General features: G+C 41.3%; 2 protein-coding genes across 3 annotated transcripts in view; one reads left to right on the top strand and one right to left on the bottom strand.

Moving 5' to 3' along the window:
• JAK1 (Janus kinase 1) overlaps nucleotides 1–10,386 on the top strand; it is a 128,218-nt gene extending 117,832 nt beyond the window's left edge. Inside the window, exons 17-25 of the mRNA XM_042997473.1 lie at nucleotides 65–216; nucleotides 3,088–3,238; nucleotides 3,363–3,457; nucleotides 4,552–4,744; nucleotides 5,200–5,324; nucleotides 5,690–5,862; nucleotides 7,588–7,705; nucleotides 8,238–8,348; nucleotides 9,158–10,386. Of these exons, the coding sequence (XP_042853407.1) occupies nucleotides 65–216; nucleotides 3,088–3,238; nucleotides 3,363–3,457; nucleotides 4,552–4,744; nucleotides 5,200–5,324; nucleotides 5,690–5,862; nucleotides 7,588–7,705; nucleotides 8,238–8,348; nucleotides 9,158–9,265 (1,226 nt within the window). The 3' untranslated portion in view covers nucleotides 9,266–10,386. The remainder of the gene's footprint in view (nucleotides 1–64; nucleotides 217–3,087; nucleotides 3,239–3,362; nucleotides 3,458–4,551; nucleotides 4,745–5,199; nucleotides 5,325–5,689; nucleotides 5,863–7,587; nucleotides 7,706–8,237; nucleotides 8,349–9,157) is intronic.
• Nucleotides 10,387–10,472: 86 nt separating this feature from the next.
• The window catches only part of RAVER2 (ribonucleoprotein, PTB binding 2), a 94,623-nt gene continuing 79,861 nt past the window's right edge, over nucleotides 10,473–25,234 (bottom strand). For both annotated transcript variants that reach the window (XM_042997474.1, XM_042997475.1), the window contains exon 12: nucleotides 10,473–12,513. In XM_042997474.1, coding sequence (XP_042853408.1) covers nucleotides 12,367–12,513 — 147 coding nt within the window. In that variant the 3' untranslated portion in view covers nucleotides 10,473–12,366. The remainder of the gene's footprint in view (nucleotides 12,514–25,234) is intronic.

Genomic DNA, 25,234 nt, shown 5'->3' with positions numbered 1-25,234 from the left:
ACAGTGATTTACAACCCTGGCATTTCCAGAAACTGATCTGGAAATCTCTCTGGTCTTTTTCCAGAGTGCATAGAACGAATCCCGTGGATTGCTCCCGAGTGTGTTGAAGACTCCAAGAACCTGAGTGTGGCCGCTGACAAATGGAGCTTTGGAACCACACTCTGGGAAATCTGCTACAATGGCGAGATCCCTCTGAAAGACAAGACACTGATTGAGGTGAGCAGTTGCTTTCCGGGGTGAGAGCTGAGTGAGGACTCCTTGAGCCCTTGTGAACGTCTCAGCAGTTGTCAGGGAGCCTCATGTTGTGGGAAGAGATGGAGGCGGCTTTGACTGTCCTCCACAGGCTTACTGACTGTGTGACCTCGAAAGTGTCACTTAACTTCCCTGTCAGTTTCATCATCTGTAAAATGGGGATAAATACTACCTATTTTGCAGGGCTGTTGTGAAGATTAAGTAAATAATGAAATAATGCATGCACAATGCCAGGCACACGATATGTGCTCAGTAGTACATTATGGTAGTGTTTATCTCAGATTTGAAGTACCTGTTAGCAAAATTAACACAGATACTTGTTGAGTTTCTACTGCGAGGCATTGTTCGAAGTAAAAGCTGGAGGCTCACTATAAAATAGACACAGGCCTTGGCTTCCCTTGAGGACCTTAGGGTGTGGTTAGGAGAGTTCGCCTATAATAGCAAGAACGAGGATTCTTCACATAATATGTGAAACCAGCGGCCTAAGAATCCTGCAACTTAGATACAGCAGTGCCATCACCTTCATTTCACAGTTCAGGTAACGGAGACGCAGGGAGCCCCAGCACATGCCTGGGTCCCTCAGCTACAGTGCAAAACCAGAAAGGTCTGAACCACTCTTAAATTTACTGGTAGAAAGTGTGAAGACTGTAACTCTAAAGGGATAAAGTAGTAAAATGACAATCAAGGACCACTGATCCTGACTCAGTGGTTCAATTATTGGAATGTGTCTCGTGTATTTATGGGGGAAGCAGCATCACTTTGAGCTGGGAGGGATTGATCAAAATCCAGGGGAAGGTGGCATTTCAGTTGTCCGTGGGAAGCAATGAGTGGTTTCGTTTGCCTTAAGCATGGAGAGGAATGACAGGTGGTAAGGTGGGAAAGGTTATTTGGGGTCAGATTATTGGAAGCCCTAAATTCCAGGCTACAGAATTGTACTTAGGGGTGATGTGGGACACTCATGAGTTCACGTGGAGAAGTGAGGTGCTTAGAGGTCGGCATGGGGACGGGTCTTCTAGACACCATGGTTAGGATGGACAGGCTAAGGAGTGACCACATGCTTTGAGGCTCTCAGTGGTGAGGACAGAGACAGGAGGTGGCAATGGAAATCCAGAGTGGAGGGTGCACCTGTAGGAGATCCTGAAGAGGTAGAATGTTTAACCAGTTAACTTTGGCCAGGTAAACATAGTACAGGGCTTGGGAAAGTGGAGTTAAGTCAAAACCAGCAGGGAAGCCCTCAGATCTATAACTCTGCTATTTGGGATTTTCATTCTAGGGTTTTTGGAGAAAAGTCAGTATCTATTGAGCACCTGCTGTGTACTCAGGGCTAAGCAGCATGCAGGAATGGCGTAAGGAAGGGCCTGTACCTTTGATAAAAGAGGGCTCCTTCTCTCCTCCCAAGTACCCTTGATGGGTTTGGATGGCCTTTCCACCTGGCTGTGCCAGAGCGGGGAAGCGAGTGTGACACTGAGAGGCGAGAGCAGCTCCCAGCTCAGTTCCAGCTCCTCCTCTTCCTCATCCTCTGAGGTCTCCCCACTTCCAACAAGGATCCCCAGGGACAGAGGAGAAACCAGTACTCATGAGATTCACTAGAAACTGGAGGGTAGGGGTGCCAGGGTGGCTCAGTCGATTAAGTGTCCGACTTCGGCTCAGGGCATGATCTCTTAGTTTGTGGGTTCAAGCCCTGCATTGGGCTCTGTGCTGACAGCTCAGAACTTGGAGCCCGCTTCGGATTCTGTCTCTCCCTCTCTCTCGGTCTGTCTCCCACTTGTGCTCTCTCTGTGTCTTTCAAAAATAAATAAACATTTTTTTTTTAACTGGAAGGTCATGGTTTCACTTAATTTTTATTTTTATTTTTTTATTTTTTTTTTTATTTTTTTCTGAATTTTTTTAACGTTTATTTATTTCTGAGACAGAGAGAGAGACAAAGCATGAGCAGGGGAGGGGCAGAGAAAGAGGGAGACACAGAATCTGAAATAGGCTCCAGGCTCTGAGCTGTCTGCACAGAGCCCGACGCGGGGCTCGAACTCACGGACCGCAAGATCATGACCTGAGCTGAAGTCGGACGCTTAACCGACTGAGCCACCCAGGTGCCCCTTAATTTTTAAAAGTAGTATCAATTATTTGTTTTAGAACTTTGAAGTAATAAACAGTTGAAAATTGGAAAATATAGAAAACTATGAAAAAGAAAAAACAGCAGTCATCATATTTCAGTCGCTCCTCACCACTAGTTAGCCCTTTGGTATTTTGTCTTTCAGTCTGTTTCTGTCTTGTTTAAACACAACCGAGACCATGCTAGATATAGTTATATAGGCTCTACTTCTTAATTTAATATTGGGAGTACTTTCCTGCATAATTAAATATGTCTTACAATTTTACAAATTTAACGTAAGAGTTGTTTCATTAAGCTCAAATTTACTTAACTAATTTTATATTTGGCGTTTAGGTTGTTTTTAAATTTGTAATGTGCTGTCTAATTCTGCAGGGAGTATCTTTGAACATAAATCTTTGTTTATATCTGACTTCTGAGTCATTTTATAGTTGGAATTAATGAGTCAAAGGATTTGAAGAGTCTGCCAAGTTGTATTCCAGGAAGGCTGCATGACTGCACTAGAATGCAGCAGGTTCAGGCCTGGGTCTACCGCCCATCTGACTTGAATTTGGATTTTAGTATGGGGACTAACATTTCCCCAGGCCGGAATTAGGCAATAGTAACACAGGTTTGTGAAACCTGCTTTTATGCAGAGCTATCGGGGAAATAAATTAGGATGGTAACTGGCGCTGAAGGGTTAGTGAGTGGTACCTTTGGTTTCTCCCATGTGGTTTTCTTCTTTACAGAAAGAGCGATTCTATGAAAGCCGGTGCCGGCCAGTGACACCATCTTGTAAGGAGCTGGCTGACCTCATGACCCGCTGTATGAACTATGACCCCAACCAGAGACCCTTCTTCCGAGCCATCATGAGAGACATCAATAAACTGGAGGAGCAGAGTAAGACCCTGTCGTGCAGTGTTTGCATGAGACCAGCCAGTTCCCCGGGGAAGCAGCAGAATAACTAGGAGCCTGTGGACGGCAGTCACTCCTTTTTAGCATGGTTTCTTTCCTCCTCTCCTAGATCCAGACATTGTTTCAGAACGAAAGCCGGCAACCGAAGTGGATCCCACACATTTTGAAAAGCGGTTCTTGAAGAGAATCCGTGACTTGGGAGAGGCAAGTTAGGCTGGAGTCCCCTGCTGACCGTCTGACCTCTTCTGCGTCTAAAACCACTCTCCATTCTCTCTGTTTCTGGGCCAAGATTTATGAAGAGAAGGCATCTCACTGGGTTTTCCCTGGGCTACTGGAATTATGGAGGAGTCTCCACTTGGCACACGGCAGCAGTGTGCATATACCTGCCTGTCCAGGTGGCTGGATATGCACACAGGATGTTGGTCTGCTCCCTCCAGACTCGATTTTTCTCCAAGGGGTGGAAGAGAATGGAAAGAGAGAGATATGGGGGAATAGGTATAGATGTGGTAGAAACAGAAAAGTCCCTATCTTGGACTTTGCTGTGCGGCTGCTTAAATAAGGGATATTTACTACACAGAAGGCCACACAGAATGTCAGTTTTCCCTTGGACCTCGAATGGGAGTTTCCTAACGGTTAAGGTGACCAGAAAAGCTACTGGGATTTGTGTCTAAATACAGATTTTCAATAGTTGAGTTAAGCGAACACAGACTATGTCCTGTGTGGAGTGTCTTCTGTGTGCCCGGGCCGTGTGCTGGGCACATAACAGTGTCCTTAGTGCCTCACAACACCCTGAGGGTCTGTGCACATCAAGTGCCTCTGGAGCCAGCTCAGAAGACTGGGTCACTGGGCCTTCCCTGTCCGGTGGCTCAGGAGAAGTCTGACCCCACGTCTCCTGAACACCCATCGCGCAGTGCCCTTTTCAGCCACGTCGTGGCGCCTGCCCCGCTGCCTGGGCCCGTGGCTGTCAGAGAATGCCATAGTCATCCTGCAGGTCCAGAAATAACCTTCCTTGTGGGCTGTGTTTTCACGGAAACTGGGATCGATGTGTTGGTTCAATAGTCCCCTGATACTTCCTTGTCTTAGCTCAGTAATAGAGGGGATGGCATGTGGGACCAAGAGAGAAGGGGCTGTGATGGGTGGGGAAGGGTGGGGGGGCAGTTTGCTGCCTGTAAGGTCGACTGTGCTGTGTACCCCTGGCCTTCGTGGGAACAGCACGAGGAGCAAGCGTCATCTTCTGAGTGTTCCTGCTGGCCCGGGGTGGGGCTTTTCTCATCAGGCACGTGCATCTTTCCTTCCAGGGCCACTTTGGGAAGGTTGAGCTCTGCAGATACGACCCTGAGGGTGACAATACCGGGGAGCAGGTGGCTGTCAAATCCCTGAAGCCTGAGAGTGGAGGTAACCACATAGCTGATCTGAAGAAGGAAATTGAAATCTTAAGGAACCTCTATCATGAGAACATTGTGAAGTACAAAGGCATCTGTACAGAAGACGGTATGTTGTGCAAAGTGGGGTTGGTGTGAAAACTAAGGGAGCTTCTGGGGTTATACGGCCAGTGCCACCGATCAAGGTGGCAAGTGGTATTTACTAATAAGTATCTCTTTTTTTACAAGCCAATATAACACCCACATATTATACTCTAAAACTGGTAATGAAATGATGTGGCTCATAAGTTTTAAAAATCAGTCATCTGTGGTTGTTCGCAGAGCACTGTTAGCTCACGGGGTGCTGATGACTGGGTTCTGTACACACGTGTCACTATCTCTTTTCACTGCTGAGGATCCTGAGGTTCAGGGGCTTAAAGAGGTTAAGTAGCTTGCCTGGGATTCGGGGTGGGGAGTGACACTGAAATCAGTTCGGGGCCTGTGTCTCCTGATCCTGCACCCTCTACTCCCCCACAGTTCCTTCATCTGGCAGCCTTGTCCTGATGGGTGTTCTTTTCTTGACAGGAGGAAATGGTATTAAGCTCATCATGGAGTTTCTACCTTCAGGAAGCCTTAAGGAATATCTTCCAAAGAATAAGAACAAAATTAACCTCAAACAACAGTTAAAATATGCTGTTCAGATTTGTAAGGTAAAAAAAAAAAAGCATGTTAAAGATTAAAAAATCAGGCATTCTGTCCTGGGTAATTGGTTTGTAATTAGACTGCAGGGGGAAGCTTTCCAGTAATTGTACCTGAGTTCATATTGCTCTGCATGATTTGGATGAAAATTAGCCAGTACTGACAAAACGAGCTGAGTTGTTAATATGGGTGATTTAATATGTATTTCTTTGAATTGGGTTGGTTTTACTTGCATTAAAGTAAAAACAACAACAACAAAAATGCATGACAGGTAAATGAAACGGCATTTGTGCTTTCCTGAGATGCAGCGATGGATACAAAACACGGCCTGAACTGACCGTTAACAAATGACTCTACATTGACTTCTCTCCCTCAGGGGATGGACTACTTGGGGTCTCGGCAGTACGTTCACCGGGACTTAGCAGCAAGAAATGTCCTCGTTGAGAGTGAGCACCAAGTGAAAATTGGAGACTTCGGTTTAACCAAAGCCATTGAAACCGACAAAGAGTACTACACAGTCAAGGATGATCGGGACAGCCCTGTGTTTTGGTAACTGAGTCTAATGTTATGTTAATGTCTTTTATTCCTCCTGCCTAAGTCAAGGTTAGAAAGAGCTTAGAACATTTGGGATTGATTGAGCTTTGCCTTCAAGAAACCTCTTTTAGACTGTTTCCCTAAAAGCAACCCGCACAGAAATGCCTGAGGTTTATACGATACCATCTTCCAAGGAGGGGAGGACATGAGCCACCCAGTCAGCATCTCCAGCTTCCCAGGAGAGAGCATTCACTGACACAGTCCTTGCCCCCGTCAGTCATTGCAGGGGTCACATGCTCGCACAGAATGGGAAGGAGGTGATGAAGTAGGCTCTGACCAGTGCAGGGAGGTCCCAGACAGAGCAGAGCACAGCACGCCCGGCACACAACTTGGCTGTCTGCTTACAGATCACCGGGGTATCTTGGTCAGGAGGCTGCAGCCTGACTGACCCCTTGCAGCCTGGAGCACCATCCAGGGGAGAGTCTGTTTAAGCCCCTACTCCATGGCTCCTACAGAACAGAGTGGTTCCTCTGAGGTGCATCCTGCATAGACACAAACGTAGATCTCTCCCACCTATGGAGCCTAAGCCTTATTCAGAATTCATCAGTGTGTATCAGGGTCCTGCTTTGTGTTGGGTACTCTCAGAGATATGTGGTGAACAAGCAGACTGAGTTGAGAATTTAATGGATGGGACAGCCAATATCATAGTATCATAAGCATAGAAGGGTTCAGGCTTGGTTTTCTGGAAGTCTTGTAAACATAAGATTTTAAAAAGATCCATGGGGGTTAGAAGAATGGTTAGAAGGCGGCATGTGTGACTAGCAAGAATGAGATGAGAGCAGTGACTGTCCCAGGACCTGAATCAGCTCGGTGTGGCTGGATCACGAAGTGGGAGGTCTCAAGGACTTGCTAAGGCAGAGCACTGGAAGCCGAGTCACAGAGCTAGCACTCCCTCTACCCCAAGAGTTTTGGGATACCATGAGAGGGTTTAAGAATGGCAGCTTTTGTTTAAAAAAAAAAAAATCACTGTGGGGGCACCGGGGTGGCTCAGTCGGTTAAGCGTCTGATTCTTGACTTAGGCCTAGGTCATGATCTCACAGTTGTGAGATCGAGCCATGTCTGGCTCTGCACTGAGTATGGAGCCTGCTCGGGATTCTGTGTCTCTCTGCTCCTCCCCGGCAGGAGAGGGTAGGGGTGGGAGTGGGGGTGGAGAATCTAAAAAGATCACTGTGGATGGGAGGGGAACAAGACTAGAGCCAGGAAGTCTGATGCAGCCAGAACTCATGAGGGTGTGAACTGGGACAGTGACATTGGGGCTTAAGAGGAGTAGGTTTGAAAAGTATTTAGAAAACTAGATATGGGCAGGGGGGCTCCATTTCTGTCTTGGGCAGTTGGGTATCATCTACTGGAACAGTTGACCTTGGAAGAGGGCTGGGCAGCGAGGTCATTGCTAATTTTGAACTTGAAAGAAAACCTGGGGCCTTCCGTCCTCTGCCACCTCCTCCTCGTGGACAACACGTGCTCCGTGAAATGAGCGCAAACTAATATTTTAAAGTAACTCTGCTACAGAGAGCCTGTAACAGTATTGTTGGACATGTCAGATGTGTACTTCAGCGTATGTGTGGTTAATGTATTAAACACCAAGAAAAACCAAAGAGGTGATTTTTCAGAATTACTCTATAATGTTTATTGAAATATCCTTCCCCGAAAAATGAAGTTTCACGTTCTGCATTCTTTCAGGTATGCTCCAGAATGTTTAATTCAGTGTAAATTTTATATCGCCTCTGACGTCTGGTCGTTTGGAGTGACTCTGCATGAGCTGCTCACTTACTGTGACTCCGATTCCAGCCCCATGGCAGTAAGTCTTCCTTGTCCCTTCATCTGAACCTCACACCCAGTTAAAATGTGTAAATTTTGTTCTTGCGTAGACTCTAGTCAGTGTGTTATAATGGACAGTGTCACTTTTCCATTTGACGTGGTTGCCACTTGACACTTATTTGTGGCTCTCTCCAGTCCTGTTTCAGTACGAGCCAAAGTTCTAGAAAACAACACCAGTTTTCAAGGATCTTACCTGTGTGAGGAGTCCAGGGACAGTTTCCTGGGAGAATGGGGGAGCAGCGCGTAGGACCTTGGTTGAGCCTCATGTGTTCGTAAATGAGATCATTGTCACTGGGACAGGCCCTTCAACCAGGGGAGGGAATGGTTGGTAGAGTCTGAGAGCTAGATTATAGACTAACCATTGAGAGTGAATCAAGATTTTGAACTCTCATTTACGGTTGGTAAGGAGAAGAGTCTGTTTATTAATTTCCAGTTAATTCTAGGAATTTTACCTTAACCTGGTGTTACATAAATATGTGCTAAAGTATTTTCTTTGGTTTTACTTTACATAGTTGTTCCTGAAAATGATAGGCCCAACGCATGGCCAGATGACAGTCACAAGACTTGTGAACACGTTAAAAGAAGGAAAACGTTTGCCCTGTCCACCTAACTGCCCAGATGAGGTATCTGTGGGCCATTTTACAGTACTAAACTCAATTTGTATTATGTTTTCAGGGCTTGAACTCCTCGAGCAAGGGTTTGGGGGTAGAGGTGGAGGAGTGGAAAGTAGTAGAAAAGTAGTTTTTAAAGTAACTTTCTAAAGCTGGATCTCAGATCAGACGTCTGACAAATCATCTTTGGGGCAGATGACAGCTATGCTGAAAGTAAGGATTCCCTCCAGAAGTAGGCTCACCTCAGCGAGCACCCTAAAGGAGCATATTCTGGTGTAGCTGGATTGTGACAAGTATGGGTACCGTCAACCCCTTGACCTTTGTGGCATTGGGGGCGCTGACCTCCTACAGCTGAAAATCTGAATGTAACTTTAGTGTTGACTGGAAGCCTTCCTGATAACAAGTAGTACGGTTCTGCAAATGTTTTTTATAGCGCTGTATTATATTTAGTCGAACAGCTCCGGGGATAACTGGACCCGCACAGCTCAAATCCGTGTTGTTCACGGGACAACTGTAACTGTACTGGAGTCCGTAGCATTTATGACACTCGGTTTTCTGTATTCTCAAGTGAATTGAGCTTTTAAGACTTTCACTCGTACGTATTCTTCAGTGCATCTCAAAGGTCTAAGAACGACCAGTGAGGAAATGGGAGTCTATACTGAGATATAATGACGTGGATTTTTTGGAAGGTCAATTCATGAGCTTCTCAAATGTTAAGATCTAGGAAATGTGATAACTATAGTTCATAAATAATACTTTCAGTTAACAAGAGTAATGGAGTAATAAGGAAAGTCATCTACCTTTTTTTTTCCTCCTCACAGGTTTATCAACTCATGAGAAAGTGCTGGGAATTCCAACCAACTAATAGGACAACTTTTCAGAACCTAATTAAAGGATTTGAAGCACTTTTAGAAGCACTTTTAAAATAAGAAGCATGAATAGCCTTTAAACTCCTGTGTATCAAGTCCTCCTTTCCCAACCAATACCGAGCCATTTTAAAAAGAAATTTTAATGGAAAAAATTTGTATTTGGGCGTGTACAAGGCACACTGCGGTGCTCATTATGTGTAAGTACTTCCCTCTTTAAATTTGGCACCAGTAACAAATGATGGCAACCACAACAACAGAAAGCACTTAAGCACTCCTCCTTTTGGAAAGATTTTGTTTGGCTAGTTTACCATCACAGTTGCACAAGAGAAAACAAGAGGAGCTGACCCCAGCACTTGTTCCCAGCTGCCAGTTGATCTGAAATGCTTTCTGGCAGATAAATTGAAGATAAAGATGGATGGACTTAGTACTCTAACCTGCCCTCGAATTTCAGTATCTATACAGTGATAGGCCAAGCATTCTTGAAATATTAGATACCAGTTAGTAGATCATTGTTTCTATACAAAGATGAGTGTATTCCTGTCACCAGTAGGACTTAAAGTTTGAGTTGTTTCTTCAGTGGCTTAGCTCCTGCCCCCTCGGGTGACCAAGTACTGATTTTTGAATGGCTCATACCCAGGGGGACGGCTGTGGAATAGATACTTTGCTGCATGTTCATTCTTGAGAACCAAGCCTGTGCCAGTGCATCTTTAATCAGAACTGACTCCAAGACCCTGGATACTGTCCTACATGCTTTTCAGAGATGCCCACGTAGATCCTTTTAGAACTCAACCTCTTCGGGGTAAGCTGTTCCAGCACTGGTTTTGGATGCAACCAGTCACTGTTTTAGTACCTAACCGTCTACGAGGGTTCAGGATCTACTAGACCGTTTTCAGTTTGCTTGGAGGTAGCTGGGTAATCAAAAATGTCTCATCTGATTCAGTGTGAACTGTAAGACCTTTATGACCAAGAATGAAAACCTCTGTCAATGCTATTTGATGTCATTACTTTTCACCTTTTGAGCCTGAAAGAGTTCTGGATTGATGCAATGGCAACAATAAACTTGCCATTTAAATTTGTTCAATAACCCTACATCACCAAGGTCTCTGTCTGTATCAAACCTGTGGCCACTCTATATGCACTTTTGTTTACTCTTTATACAAATAAATATACTAGAGACTTCACATGCATATGCCTTTTAATATTAAGATTTCACTTTCAAAGCATTCAGACAATTTGTTTACATAGAAAAATAACAGTATAGACTTTGCAGGGGGTGGGGGAGTTTGGTAATGGTCCTCATTGCAAACACATACCACTTGATTTATCTGTTGACAGGGCACAGGCCAGTACAGATGGCAGATCCTCATGTGCTCTAATCCAGAATCTCTTTTCGTTCCTTCAACCTCTTTGTGCTTTCATTTTGCAGCTCTGATTTACGTTTACTGTGGGAGAGGTGTGACTAAGCACTGAAAATGCTTAATGCAGTGGGAGATGGGAAGGTGAAGTACAGAATGTGGAGAAACCATTATTCATCTGCTGAGTTAAAAACTGGTGCCAGTTACTTAGAGGCAGTTTACTTCTCAGACATTAGCTTTGTAGCTGTCATTTTCGAATAGAAGTTAATATGTAAAATGAATTAGACCGAGTAAATTTTTTTTACAAGTCCTACAATATGTGTACTAATTTTAAACTTCATAATTAAAATAGGGTACCTTATAGTCAAAACGTGTCTCCCAACCGAATTACTATTTAATCTGATTTCAGAAAGACTAGGATCATTGAGACACCTAAACTCCATATCCTCAATTACAGTCTCATAACAAGGAACAAACGTGGAAATTCCTAGACAGCAAAGGGTTTTTCAACACCAAAGTCTTCAGGAAATGGTGATGTTGAAAGTTATATGCAATAAACACAATTCTTACAGAAGTAAATTGAATTAACTTTTCAGCCTAATACTACAAAAGAGTAAGAGACAAAGCAGAAAGTGAGGTACAACTCGCTAACTCAAAATCGTTACACACTTACTCCATAGTACTCCTTCAGAAAGAGCAGTACTGAGTGTGGAAATAGGGCATTTGAGGATCAAAATAGACCTTGTTGTAGCAATTAGATCATTACTAGTTTATGCCATGAAACCAGATGCAGAAACTATATTGCTTGCTGCTTACAAGTCTGTTGCAAAAGTTAAAGGATTAGGGAATTCGTGCTATTAGATCAAGGGTTAGCACACTTTCCCCACAAAAGGTCCAGACAATATTTTAGGTTTTGCAGACCATATGATCTCTGTCACAGCTACTCAGCACTGCCACGAGAGCACAAAAGTAGCCATAGACAGTATGTAAATGAATGAACAGATTTGTGTTCCAATAAAATTTTATAGACACTGAAATTTGAACTTCAAGAATTCAAATCGTTTCTACTTCACTTAAAAATATAAACATCACTCTCAGCTTGCAGACGATATAAAAACAGGGATGACTGAACTTGACCCCAGGGTGTAGGCTGCCAACCCCTGAAATAACTTCACCAAAGCTAATTTTTTAAAAAATACCTTGTTTTTCACAAAAGGTATAAATGGTATGTAACATTAAAAGTAAAGCATCCGTAGTTGTGTATAACTTGGATATCACTATCACTCTGGGTTTTATACTGCAGGGCTGGCGTGGGGGTAATTAGTTTGCATTACCACCACTGCATTTTTGTACTCGCAATCTTATAGTTCTAGGAAAAAGTCCTAAAAATCTATGAGTTATTTCTAGGGAAAGTCAACTGAAATGCACACTGGCATATAAGAAACTCATTCTTCTAAGGCTCAGGAAACAAGACTGTTTCCCATTTATTGCTTCACACTTTTATATCTGGTGTCAAAATTATTCCCAGTCCTAGACAAGGAATACCGGAACATTGTTAAATTCTTCAGTGGACTGTAAGTTAATACCACATTAAGATGCATCTAATGCTAATGGAAAATGTCCTCAATTGTCTTATTGCTACTTACTTTTTATTTGGCAATTCTGCTTGCTGCACTATACAGTTCCTTCTGGGAAATTAGAAACCCGTATTTAAAGGATATGGCTAGTCTGAATGTAGTTAAGGCAGCGATGAACAGCAGAGATACTGCAAAAAAACCTTAGGAGGCTCTAAGGAGAAAACTTAACTCAGTATACACGCTTCTTTTTTAAGTAGGTTTCCATGTAATATGCTCCTGTGCCCTGAGGATGCTGGCCAACAAATTCCACGGAACCGCCTTCTGGGGCAGAGAGGAGAGATGATGAACCTCGTTTTTCATTTCTTAAAGAGGACACCTAGGAGAAAAAAGCACAATTGATGTAAATACCTAAATTAAAAATTGGTTTATTCCTTAAGGATGTTTATAAGAAAGGCAATTCTTCTGATTTGGTGTAAAAACAAAGTAGGATAAATAACAAAGCTATCAAAAAATTACACAAACTCGTTTATGAAAACAAATCAGGATTTCTAATTCAAAATCACTTGAGGGACTGTTTGAAAAATATGAACCAGCTTCTGAGTGTTCTCTCAACACTTTGGGGAAAGAAAAAAAGCAACTGCCGTTGCCTCTGCTCCCCCCACCTGGCTAAAGCACACTGAATCAGAATGGCAATGCTAGATGCCAGTATTCCTCTGAGAAAGGCAACTGGCTAAGAAACTGAACTGCATATCAGATTAGATGATGGTTCTGTCTGGATATTTAAAAAGTGGTAACAAACTAGTAGGTGGAAAAGCACAATGGTTCCAGACCCCAGCGGAACAGAGGTGCGCACAGGGGGTTCGAAACAGCTTCCAGGGCTTGGAGGGAGATGGCGCAACAGGAAGATCCCGGGCCCACCTCGTCCCACAGAGGCAACAACTACATCTATGCAACTGCCTCTGAGGATGGCCTGAAGACTGACACAACTGAGTCTCCACAGCTAATTGTACAGAGAAGGCTACGTTGCAAAGGGTAGGAGGAGCAGAAATGCAGTCTGGAACCAAAGCCCTGGCACAACTGCCCACAAACGGAAGGGACATCGTCAGCACAGAGGAGCAAGGGGATCAGCGCACACACCGAGCACCCTCAGGACCTGCACCAGAAAGGGGAATTTCCATATGTCTGGCTTTCAAAATCAGCAAGGTTTAACTCCAGAAGAGCTGGAAGGCTGTAAGAAACGGAGTCCCCACCCTTGAAGAGCTAGTAAGCTAAAAACGGCCCAAGATACAGCACAAAAGACACTGTCTGAAAAGCACCTGGGCCTATACGTGGAGATTTACTGACTAGTTTTAGGATATGTGCCAGTGGGGCAGGCATCTGCAGGGGCTTTCTCTGGAAATCAAAGTGCTGACAGGTGCCATTTTTGTTGCCCCTCCTCAGCCTAGATAGCCAGAGGCTTTCAGGACTCGGTTCTAGCACTCTTCATCTACCCTGCTAGCACCACCTGCCCCCGGTGTCAATCCTCTGTGGACCTGCCCTGGGCAGGGGAGGGAAGCAGACCCACCCAACCAGCACACCTTTCGCAGTCAAGGCGGCTCACTACCTCGCAGATAGCCGAGCCGAGCGCCCACCCTGCCCACCAGCAAGCCCCCGGCCAGGCCCCCAAGCCAGCAGCACAGGAGGCAGACCCTGCCCACCAGCACACCCAAGGTAGCTGCAACCAGGCCTCACCGGGAACGAGCCCTGCGTACCAGTGCACCTGCAGCGGTCACAGCTCAGCCACAACAGGAGGGCACATGTAGCCACACAGGGGACGTTCCTGGAGTTCTCGGTTCTAGTGACTAGGGATTCCTCTACAGTTTACAACAGGACCCCACCACTTTCAAGATCAGGAGACATAGCTGACCTACTTAACACATAGACACAAGCACAGAGTTGGACAAAGTGACAGAGGAATATGTCCCAAATGAAAGAAGACAAAAATAAAACAGAGGTAAGCAATATGCCTGATGAAGAGTTCAAAGTAATGGTCATATACTCACCAGACTTAAGAGAAGAGTGGATGAACTCAGAACTTCAACAGAGAGAGAGAAAATAGAAAAACCAATCAGAGGTGAAGAATACAATAGCTGAAATGAGAAATACACTAGTGGGAATCAACAGATTACAGGATGCAAAAGAATGCATCAGGGATCTAGAAGACAGGGCAAGGAAGCAACCAAGCTGAAGAGCAAAAAGAATAAATAATGGCAGGTTAAGAGACCTCTGCAACATCATCAGTATAATAAAATTCACATTATAGGGATCCTAGAAGGAGAAGACAGAAGGAGGCACAACTTATTTGAAGAAATAACATCTGAAAACTTCCCTAATTTGGGAAAGGAAATAGACATTCAGGTCCAGGAAGCACAGAGAGCCCCAAATAAGATGAACCCAAGGATGTCCACACCAAGACTCATAATAATTAAACTGCAAGAATTAAAGATGAAGAGAGAATCTTAAAGACAAGAGATAAATAGTCACAAGGGAAACCCCATAATTATGGCTATCATCTGATTTTTCAGCAGAAACTTTACAGTCCAGAGGAAAGGGCAGGATATATGCAAAGTGCTGAGGGGATAAAACCTACAACCAAGAACACTATATTTGGCCTTATAAGAAATATTAAGGGGAATTCTTTAACTACAAGAAAAGTATGAAAGGAAAACTCTTACTGGTAAAAATAAACAGAGCGGGTCACCTGGGTGGCTCAGTCACTTAAGCATCTGACTTCAGCTCCGGTCATGATCTCACGGTTCATGAATTTGAGCCCTGCGTTGGGCTGACAGCTCAGAGCCTAGAGCCTGCTTCAGATTCTGTATCTCTTTCTCTCTCCACCCCTCCCCTGCTCATGCTCTGTCTCAAAAATAAACATATAGTAAACGTAGTAGGTCAATTACAGAACTAGTAAGGAGATTACAATGCAAAGGTAGTAAAATCAATTATATGCACAAAAATTAGTCAAGGGATACACAAAATAAAAAGATACAGAATAAGATATCAAATATATAAAATGTGGAGGAAGGAGTAAAAATGTCATGCTTTATAATATGTTTGAATGTAAGTGACCATCAACTCAGTATAGACTGCTACATACACATAGGATGTTACATATGAACCCAGTGGTAACTAAAAACCTATAACAGACAAAAAGAGAAAAGAATCTAAGCATAACACTAGAGAAAGCCATCAAACCATAAGGGAAGAGAGCAAGAGAAAAAAGGAACAGAGAACTACAAAAAATAAGTAAAATGACAATGAATACATACCAATCAATAACTTTTTTTTTTTTAAGTTTATTTTGTGGGGTGCCTGTGTGGCTCAGTCAGTTGGGCGTCTGACTTTGTCTCAGGTCATGATTTCACAGTTCATGGGTTTGAGACCCATGTTGGGCTCTGTGCTGACAGCTCAAAGCCTGGAGCCTGCTTCAGATTCTGTGTCTCCCTCTCTCTCTGACCCTTCCCACTCGCACTGTGTGTCTTTCTCCCTTTTTTTCTCTCTCTCAAGAATAAACGTTAAAAAAAGTTTATTTATCTTGAAAGAGAGAGCAAGCAGGGGAGGGGTAAACAGTAAGAATCCCAAGCAGGCTTTGCGCTATCTGTGCATAGCCCGACTGCAGGGCTCGATTCCATGAACCATGAGATCATGACCTGAGCTGAAATCAAGAGTCAGACGCTTAACTGAGCCACCCAGGTGCTCCTCCATCATTCTTTAAATGTAAGTGGACTAAATGTGCCAATCAAAAGACACAGAATGGATGAAAAGAACAAGACCCATCTATATGCTGCCTACAGAAGACTCACTTTAGATCTAAAGACATACACAGACTAAAATGAAGAGACAGAAAAAAGCTAGTCCATGTAAATGGAAGCTAACAAACAAAAACCAAACACACAGCTGGGGTATCAATACTCAGATAAAATAGACTTTATGTATCTTTTTTGAGTAGTGGGGGAGGGCATGGTGAGCGACGGACAGAGAGAGAGAGAATCCCACGAGGGAAAGAGAAGCGGGCCTCAACCAAAGTGGGGCTCGTGCTCACCTCAAGCAGGGCACAAGCTCACCCAATAAGGAACTTGAACTTACAAACCATGAGATTATGACCTGAGCTGAAACCAGATGGTTAATCAACTAAGCCACCAGGCATCCTCAGATAAAATAGACTTTAAAACAAAGACTGTCACAAGAGAAAAAAAAGGTCATTACATATTGATAAAGGAATCAATCCGAGAAGACATAACAATTGTAAATATTTATGTGCCCAACTTAGGAATACCTAAATATATAAAGCAAATATCAACAGGCATATAGGGAAAAACTGGCAGTAATACAATGAGAGTGGGGGATGTTAAAACACTACTAAAAAAATAAAAACAAAAAACATTACTTACATCAATGGATAGGTCATTCAGACAGAAAAATGAATAAGTAGCTTTGAATAAACTTTAGACCAGATAGACCTAACAGATGTATACAAAACATTCCACTCCAAAAGAGCAGAATACACATTCTTTTCAAGGGTACATGGAACAAATTTCCAAGACAGATTTTATGATAGGCCACAAAACAAGTCTCAATAAATTTAAGAAGACCAATATAAGGAGCATCTAGCTGGCTCAGTCGGAAGAGCATGCAACTCTTGATCTGGGGGTCGTGAGTTCAAGCCCCATGTGGGGTGTAGAGATTACTTAAATAAACAAAACTTAAAAAAAAATAGAAGGTATTATATCAAGTATCTTTCCTGATCAGTACAGTATAAAACTAGAAATCAATTAGAAGAAAAAAAAACTGGAAAAAACACAAACACATGTAGACTAAATAACATGTTACTAAACATCCAGTAAGTCAATGAAGAAGTCAAAGATGATACCAAAAAAAAATATCTAGACACAAATGAAAATGGAGACACTACAGTTCGAAATCTTTAGGATACAGCTAAAGCAGTTCTAAGAAGGAAGTTTACAGTAATACGGGGAAAATGGGTGATGGGCATTAAGGAGGGCATTTGTTGGGATGAGCACTAGCTGTTATGTATAAATGATGAATCATTGGAATCTACTCCTGAAGTCAAGACTACACTGTATATGAGCTAACTTGAGAATAAAAACAAAGAGAAAAAAAAAAAACAAGAAAAACCTCAAATCGGCAATCTAACATTATGCTTAAAGGAACTAGAATAAGAACAAAGCCCAAAGTTAGAAGGAAAGAAATAATAAAGATCAGGATAGAAAGAAATGAAATACGTACTCGAAAAACAACAGGAAAGATCACTGAGACTAAGAACTTGTTCTCTAAAAAGATAAACAAAATTGATAAACCGTTAGTCAACTAATCAATTAAAACTCAAAATTGAAAACAAAAGAGAAGTTATAACTGATATCACAGAAATACAAAAAATTATAATTACTACAGAAAATTATGTCAACAAATTGGATAAACTACAATAAATTTCTTGAAACATATAATCTTCCACGACTGAATCAGAAAGAAATAGAAAATCTGAGCAGACCAATTATTGGTAACAAAATTGAATTAATAATCAAAAGATTCCCAATAAAAAAGTCTAAGAGCAAATGCCTTACAGGTGAATTCTACCCAACAGTTAAAGTGGTGTTAACACCTATTCTCAAACTATCACCCAGAAAAAAAGCATTAATGATCTTGAAGACAGATCAGTGGAATTAATCCAATCAGAGATGGGGGAAAAAAAAGAACGAAGAGAGCTTAAGAGACATATGAATCACCATCAAGTAGATCAATATAAGAAGGGAAGGAGAGAACAAAAGGGGCAGAAGACTTTTTCAAAGAATTAATGGATGAAAATTTCCCTGCCCTGAGGAAAGAGACATCAAGATCTATAACACCCAAAGAGTACCATACAAGATGAATTAAAAGAGACATACACTGAGACATACTATAACTAAACTATGAGACATTAAAGACAAGGAGAGACTCTTAAAAACAGCAAGAGAAAAGCATGTTTTTAATGAAAGGAACCCCCATAAGCAGATTTTTCAGCAAACCTGAGACAGTAAAACTCCTAGAAGAAAACAGGTGGTGAGCTCCTTGGCATCAGTCTTGGTGATGATTTTGGGGTTTAACACCAAAAGTAAAGGAAACAAAAGTAGAAACAAAAGTAAAAACAAAGAAATGGGAGCTCAAGAAACCAAAAAGCTTCTGCCCAGCACAGGAAACCATCAACAAAATGAACAACCTACTAAAGGAGAAAATATTTGCGAATCATATATCTAATAATGGGTTAATGTCCAAAATATATAAAGCACTCACGCAACTCAACAGCAAAAAACAAAACAAAACAACCCAACTCTATTATAAAATGGACAGAAGATATGAATAGACAACTGTCCAAAGAAGACATAAGATGGCCACTAGGTACATGAAAAGATGTTCAATGGCAGGAACACAGGAACATGTGATGGGACATATCGGCTGGTCCAGGGAAGACAGCAGCAAACAAAGTTAGAAAGACATGCCGGCCTCAACCATGGAAGGAGTGAAAATGAGATATCACCTCACACTTATTAGAATGACTATTATCAAAAACACAGAAGATATTAATTATATTGGAATTAAAAAGCTTAACAAAAAAAAGACAAGATAACAAGCATTGGTGAAGATGTGCAGAAAAGGGAGCATTCAGGCACTACTGGGAATATAAATTGGTGCAGCCACTATGAACAAAACTATGGAGGTTCCTCAAAAAATTAAACTACCATTTGATCCAGTAATTCTACTTTTGAGTATTTATCTGAAGGAAATGAAAACATTAACTCACAAGTGATATCTGGATCCCCATGTTCATTGCAGCATTATTTACAATAACCAAGACATGAGTTGGGGCACCTGGGTGGCTCAACCAGTTAAGCGTCCGACTTCAGCTCAGGTCATGATCTCAAGGTTTTTGAGTTCAAGCTCTGCATCGCACTCTGTGCTGACAGCTTGGAGCCTGGATCCTGCTTGGGATTCTGCGTCTCCCTCTCTGTCTGCCCCTCCCCCACTCATGCTCTGCCTCTCTCTCAAAAATGAACAAACATTAAAAAAAAAAAAACACGAAAGCAACCTAAGTGTCCATCAATGGATGAACGGGTACAGAGAATCTCTTTCTCTTTCTCTTTCTCTTTCTCTCTCTCTCTCTCATACACACACACACACAAGAAGGGAGGGGGAAAGAGAAAGGGAGAAAAAGAAATATTAGCCATAAAAAAGGAGAAAATCTTGTCATTCGTGACAACATAGGTGGACCTTGAGGGCATTATGATAAATAAGTCAGACACAGAAGGGCAAATACTGTATGACCTCACTTATATGTGGAATCTAACAAACAAGCAGAACAAAGCCAGTTAAACTATAGATACAGAACACAGATAGGTGGTTGCCAGAGATGGTGGGGGATGGGGAGTGGGGATGGGTGAAATGGGTGAAGGTGGTTAAAAGGTACAAACTTCCAGTTAACAGATAAGTAAGTCCTGGAGACGTCATGTACCACATGGCGACTAATACCGTATTGCATATTTAAAAGTTGCAAGAGTAGACTGTAAACGTTCTCATCACAAGAAAAAAAGAAATTTGTAACTATGTGTGGTGATGGATGTTAAACTAGACTTACTGTAGTGAACATTTCACAATATATGCAAGTATCATGTTGTAAACCTAAAGTCAATATAATGTTATATATCAACTGTATCTCAATTAAAAAAAAAGAGAGAGATTCCACCCTAGATAAAGATTGCCTGCAACAAAATCGCATACTGAGACTGGAATTCCTCCAATATCAAGCCTCTAATTATTCTCTTCATCTGCCTTTTGCTGGAGTCCCTCTGTTGGTGATCTTACTGCGTGTCAGACTGTGCACACTATCACTGTCAGACCCTTAGCTTCAGGTATAAAGAACTCTTTTTCTTATTAGTGTTCTTCCTCTAATAAATAGTCCATTAAATTAAATTTTGAAAAGCTACTTATTTGACAGCCCAATTCATTTTTCAAAGATGACAGGGAGAGAAATAATACCTCACTCCGGGGTCTAGAAATCATACACTTTGAATTCCTTTCCCTTGAATCTTCCTGCTATGAAGTAATCCATGTTTCATGTCTTAGTATAAAGCAAATCAATAGTTTGAATTTTTCTCTCTTTCTATATACTATCTTTATTCTCAGAAGCCAGGTAGGAAATTATGTGCTTCCACCGAAAGGACTTCCAGTTGTGTACCGTGTATGTGTGTGTGTGTGTGTGTGTGTGTACACACACACACACACACACACACACACACACACACATATATATATATAGTACACTTCAGTGGTATATATATATATATATATATATATATATCTCAATGGTATATATATTCTTACTTTAATGGTGTATATGTATATATATATACACACCATTGAAGTAAGAATCAAGTGAGATGTAGGAGATCAGCAAAACACTCCACTGAGCAGCACAAGAATTAGCAGTAAGAAGAGAAAATGAAAATGGACGTCATTATCACCCATATGATACTGGGAGCAAACGAAATTTTTCTGATACACTCTATCAAAGATATCTAATTTTTACTGAAAGGATCGTTGGGTACAATGGGAGGTGATGATAATTAAGATTTTTGAAACAAAGCTCAGTGTTCTAGGAGAAGTAATCTGGATCAGAAAGGGGGGGGACCACAAAAGAGGGGAAGAGTATATGTAAAACAGGCAAATACTCTTCCCTCTATTTCATATTCGTAGGTCACAGACACCCATTTCTTTGTGGACAACTATTGAGGTCACTGGGCTGTGTGCTATACAGTTACCTAGAAAAATGAAGTTTGGACTGTGCCCTCTAACAGCTCATATCATAGGGGAAGTAAGAAAAGTACAAAACATATTTCTAAAAGGAGAACACCACCATGCCAAAAGAGAAATAGAGGCAAAGTGCTCAAGCGTTTTCATAGAAGGGAAAATGGGAGAGGAAGGTTTGAGAGGTAAAGTTTCATGGATGAGAAGGCATCAGAATTTGGATATGGAGATGATACTGGGTATGGACATGAGGATACCAGGAATGACTGTTCTGGCAGAGAGGAAATGCCTGAGCAAAGGCAGGTAGTAAGAACTCACGGGCCTGTGATGGGGCAGAGCGGCTGGTCCGTGGAAGAGCAGAGGGGCAAATGAGGTTGGAAAGGCAAGCTGGCCTCAGTCATGGAGGGGCTGGAATGCCAGGCTAAGATTGTAAGCAGAATAATCTATTTGATCTTGGAATCTAGAAAAATTAATAAGCAGCTCTATTGCAAACATGGTAATCAAAGAGATAGGCACTAAATATATGCATGTGGGCAAACACACAGATTATATGTGACTTAAAACCTTGATTAAAATTTTACAAGAAAGAAAGTGATATACTCTGGAAATCTGAAAAAACAATCTGATGGGCATTTATGCATTGGAGACACTAAAGAAAGGTCCTGAGTAGAAGAGAATGTCTACTATTCAGGTGGGGATCAAATTAGCAAAATATCCAAACCATAATACACCTGAAAGACAAACTGACAAAATTTAATTATGATGACAGTCTACACTGTATCACCGACATCAGCCCTGTGTAGTAAGCAAAAAAGGAACGATCTCCAGTGAATAGGTGTGAAAACAGAAGCTTGGATAACTTACGGGACTTGCCTGAAATCACAAGGTTATTAAATGTTAGAGCCATGAATCCAACTCATTTTTTCTCACGTTGGTGTCCTTTACATTATTCCAATCTTCCTTATTTTTAAAAATGCATTTTTTTTCTTTGCACACAATTACTCTGAGGCCCATTCTGTACTTATGCAATTGCTATTTTATTTTTGCGTTTGAAGAAATATTTTCTTCCTTTAAAGTATTTTTATCTTCATGTAAATGGAGACTAATTTTCTTTTATTTCCATGTGAATTTGGAATATCACGGTTTCACTTTTTGACAGGCAAAGTTGTATATTTAAGATGTGTCTTAAGCTCAATATTTAGGTTCACTTCAGGAACAGAACTTAAGGCTAGTTTTTAAAAGCTCACGGAAGAATTCATGAAAACACCATCTTGAATATCCCTCAGTGAGATTCCTTTGGGCTCTTTATTTTTTTTTGAAGTCTATTTATTTATTTATTTATTTAGAGAGAGAGCACATGCACAAGTGGGGAAGGAGCAGAGAGAGAGGAGAGGAGAGACAGAAGCCCAAGCAGGCTCTGCACCACCATGCAGAGCCCAATGCGGGGCTCCATCTCGTGAACCACAAGGTCATGACCTGAGGTGAAGTCGGACACTTAATTGACTAACTGAGCCACCCGGGCATCCCACTTTGGGGCACTTTATAGTGAATCTGATTCGGCTCCTCAGCTACTGGTCCAAATTCACAACGTTTATCACTCGCGCTCTTCCGAAAGGAATGCAACGACTTAGTGTCCTCTAAATATACAAATTGTTTTTTGGAAAATTCTGCTTCCACTTAGGGCTCCTCAGCCTCACCTTAACCTTTAGCCCCACTTTGCTTCTCCAAGTCTTGTCTTATTAGAGAAGTCAGAGGAGATGGAAAGCCGAAAATGAACAACTGCACAGGTTCTTCTAGAATCTGAATCAAACCCTTAATATTCCTTTCTTACGGTTTCAAGTCCAGCTTTTTGGACTTTATACCTAAACAAACATGAATTCATTCCTCTTTTCTGCATTAAGCATAAAATTTTATTTAAGTACAGTTTTTCTGTTTTCCGCAGTTAAAAATGTTTTAAAACCCACTTTCCTTTATTTTCTGACATTCAGGATACAACAAAATGTCTCTTCCTTACATATATGCATAGATGTTTTCAATTTTCACATTAATTTTTGCTTCTCAGCTACTTGCCTTTCTTCATGAGTAACATTACGTCTTTGAATGGAAGGACTGATCCTCCAAAAGTATTGTAGCACGTTCCAAAAAATAAAAGTAAAATTTCAGTGCCCCACTAGTTTCAGCGTACCAAAGTATACAAATTCTACACCTTAGGTTTAAGTATGTTTTTTTTAAAAAAAAATTTAGAGTGTGCAAGCACGTGTGTGAGAGAAAAGTGAGCAAGCGTGACAGAAAATCGTAAGCAGGCTCCACACTCATCGCAGAGCCTGACATGGGCCTTGATCTCACCACTGTGAGATCACGACCCGAACTGAAATCAAGAGTCAGACACGTAACCAAGTGAACCACCCAGGCGCCCCTAAGAATGCTTAATAAGCACTCTCAAAATATCAAAATACACACATTAAAATCCTTTGAAAAATTAGACTAACAAGTCAGAGTAGCAATTCAAAACTAGCTTTAAATTGCACACTCATTTTATTGATTTTTTTAACGTTTAAAAAACTGATTTGGTTTATAAACAAAAGATTTTAAAGCAGTGAGGGTAACTAAATCAATTCCAAATTATTGTTTTCCTTTAATTACAGTTTTTAGCAAAAATCATTTTTAAAGTATTTTCTAAATTATTGGCTAGAGTTAATATAATCTGTGATTTCATAATTATTGTTTCAAGTAGACTTAGGTTTTTAAAAACATTCTATATGTTCGTGTTTGTCACAAGATTCCTTTTGTCACAAAAATCTTTTTGGCAGGTCTCCCTGTACTATTTTCCCACTAGGTGGCAGCATTGGGCTCCATGTTAAAGGACTGAACGCCAAGCAGACCTTTTTGTTCGTTTTTTAGTTTTATTTCCTATTTCCTCATCACACAGTCTTAGCACACATTCTGTGGTGGATTCCCTGAAACAGGCAATCGGCTTCCTCGCAGGAAACACCCCAGTAACCAAGGGCAACACAAGAGTATAACAGGCAGGTAAATCGTGTTCTCTTCACCTGCGACATACCAGACGGCAAGTGTCCCGTGAAAATCCCAAATCACAATTTTAACAGTCCTATGACACAGCAGAAATAATTCTTATATTATTCTTTACATAATTAAAACTAATTACTAAGTCAAACTGAAAAGATACTTAAGTGAAATTTTGATCTATTTTACCTACTTTAAAAGTGGGGAGGAAGGAATGTCTTGTTTTTGACAGATTTTAATTAGATGTTAGGTATAGGCATTTAATAAAAACTTAATAAATTGGCTCAAAGGCTTTTCCCTTAAGGTAGGCTTCTCCCAACCATCTGACATAGATGTACCTCCCTCAGAACCGGACATTTCAAAATCCATCCATCCATTCAAATTAATAGGATTATATAGCTGACTATCATGATACTATCATTGCCAGTGTTATGATAGATTTTTAAATAACTACATCTATTTTTTATTTAAATTTTCTCAATAAAAGAATTTTTAAGGGCAGCCTGGGTGGTGTAGCCAGTTAAGCATCTGACTCTTGATTTCAGCTCAGGTCATGATCTCATGGTTCAAGGGTTGTTGAAGCCCTGCATCAGGCTCTACAATGGCAGTGCAGAGCCTGCTTGGGATTCTCTCTCCCTCCCTCTCTCTCTGCCCCTCCCAGGCTCACATTCTCTCTCTCTCTCTCTCTCTCACTCTCTCCCTCCCTCCAAATAAATAAATAAAAACTTTAAAAAATTTATTTAAAAACGTTTAAAAAGAATATTTAAGCAGTACACTTTTGAGAAAATAACTTCGGCTCAATAGCAGTACTCAAATATTATAATCGACTAGAGAAATAGGATGTATAGCCCATTTTAAATTGTTTTCTAATTAGAACTAGATGTGTAATTAACTTGTTTTCTTATCATTAGATACTTTCAGGATCTCTAAAACACTGTGTGAAAATGCCACCCTCTGTTTAGTACAGTTAGGCTTTTTTTTTTTTTTTTTAATTTGAGTACATTTGTTGATGTTCACAAGGCTGTGTAGCCATGACCACAATCTAATTCCAGACCATTTTCATCACTCCAAAAGGACACCCTGTACCTGAAAACAGTTACTCCACAACTCCTATTTCCCTGACCCCTAGTAACTGTTTACTTTCTCTAAGAGTTTGCCTATTCTGGGTATTTCATATAAACAGAATCATGTAATATGTGACCTTTCGTATCTGGCTCAGCATAATGATTTCAAGGGTC

Source organism: Panthera tigris, chromosome C1, assembly GCF_018350195.1.
Source record: "Panthera tigris isolate Pti1 chromosome C1, P.tigris_Pti1_mat1.1, whole genome shotgun sequence".
NCBI lineage: Eukaryota > Metazoa > Chordata > Mammalia > Carnivora > Felidae > Panthera > Panthera tigris.
Note: the sequence above shows the minus strand (reverse complement) of the source record. Positions and strands in the feature narration are given on the sequence as shown.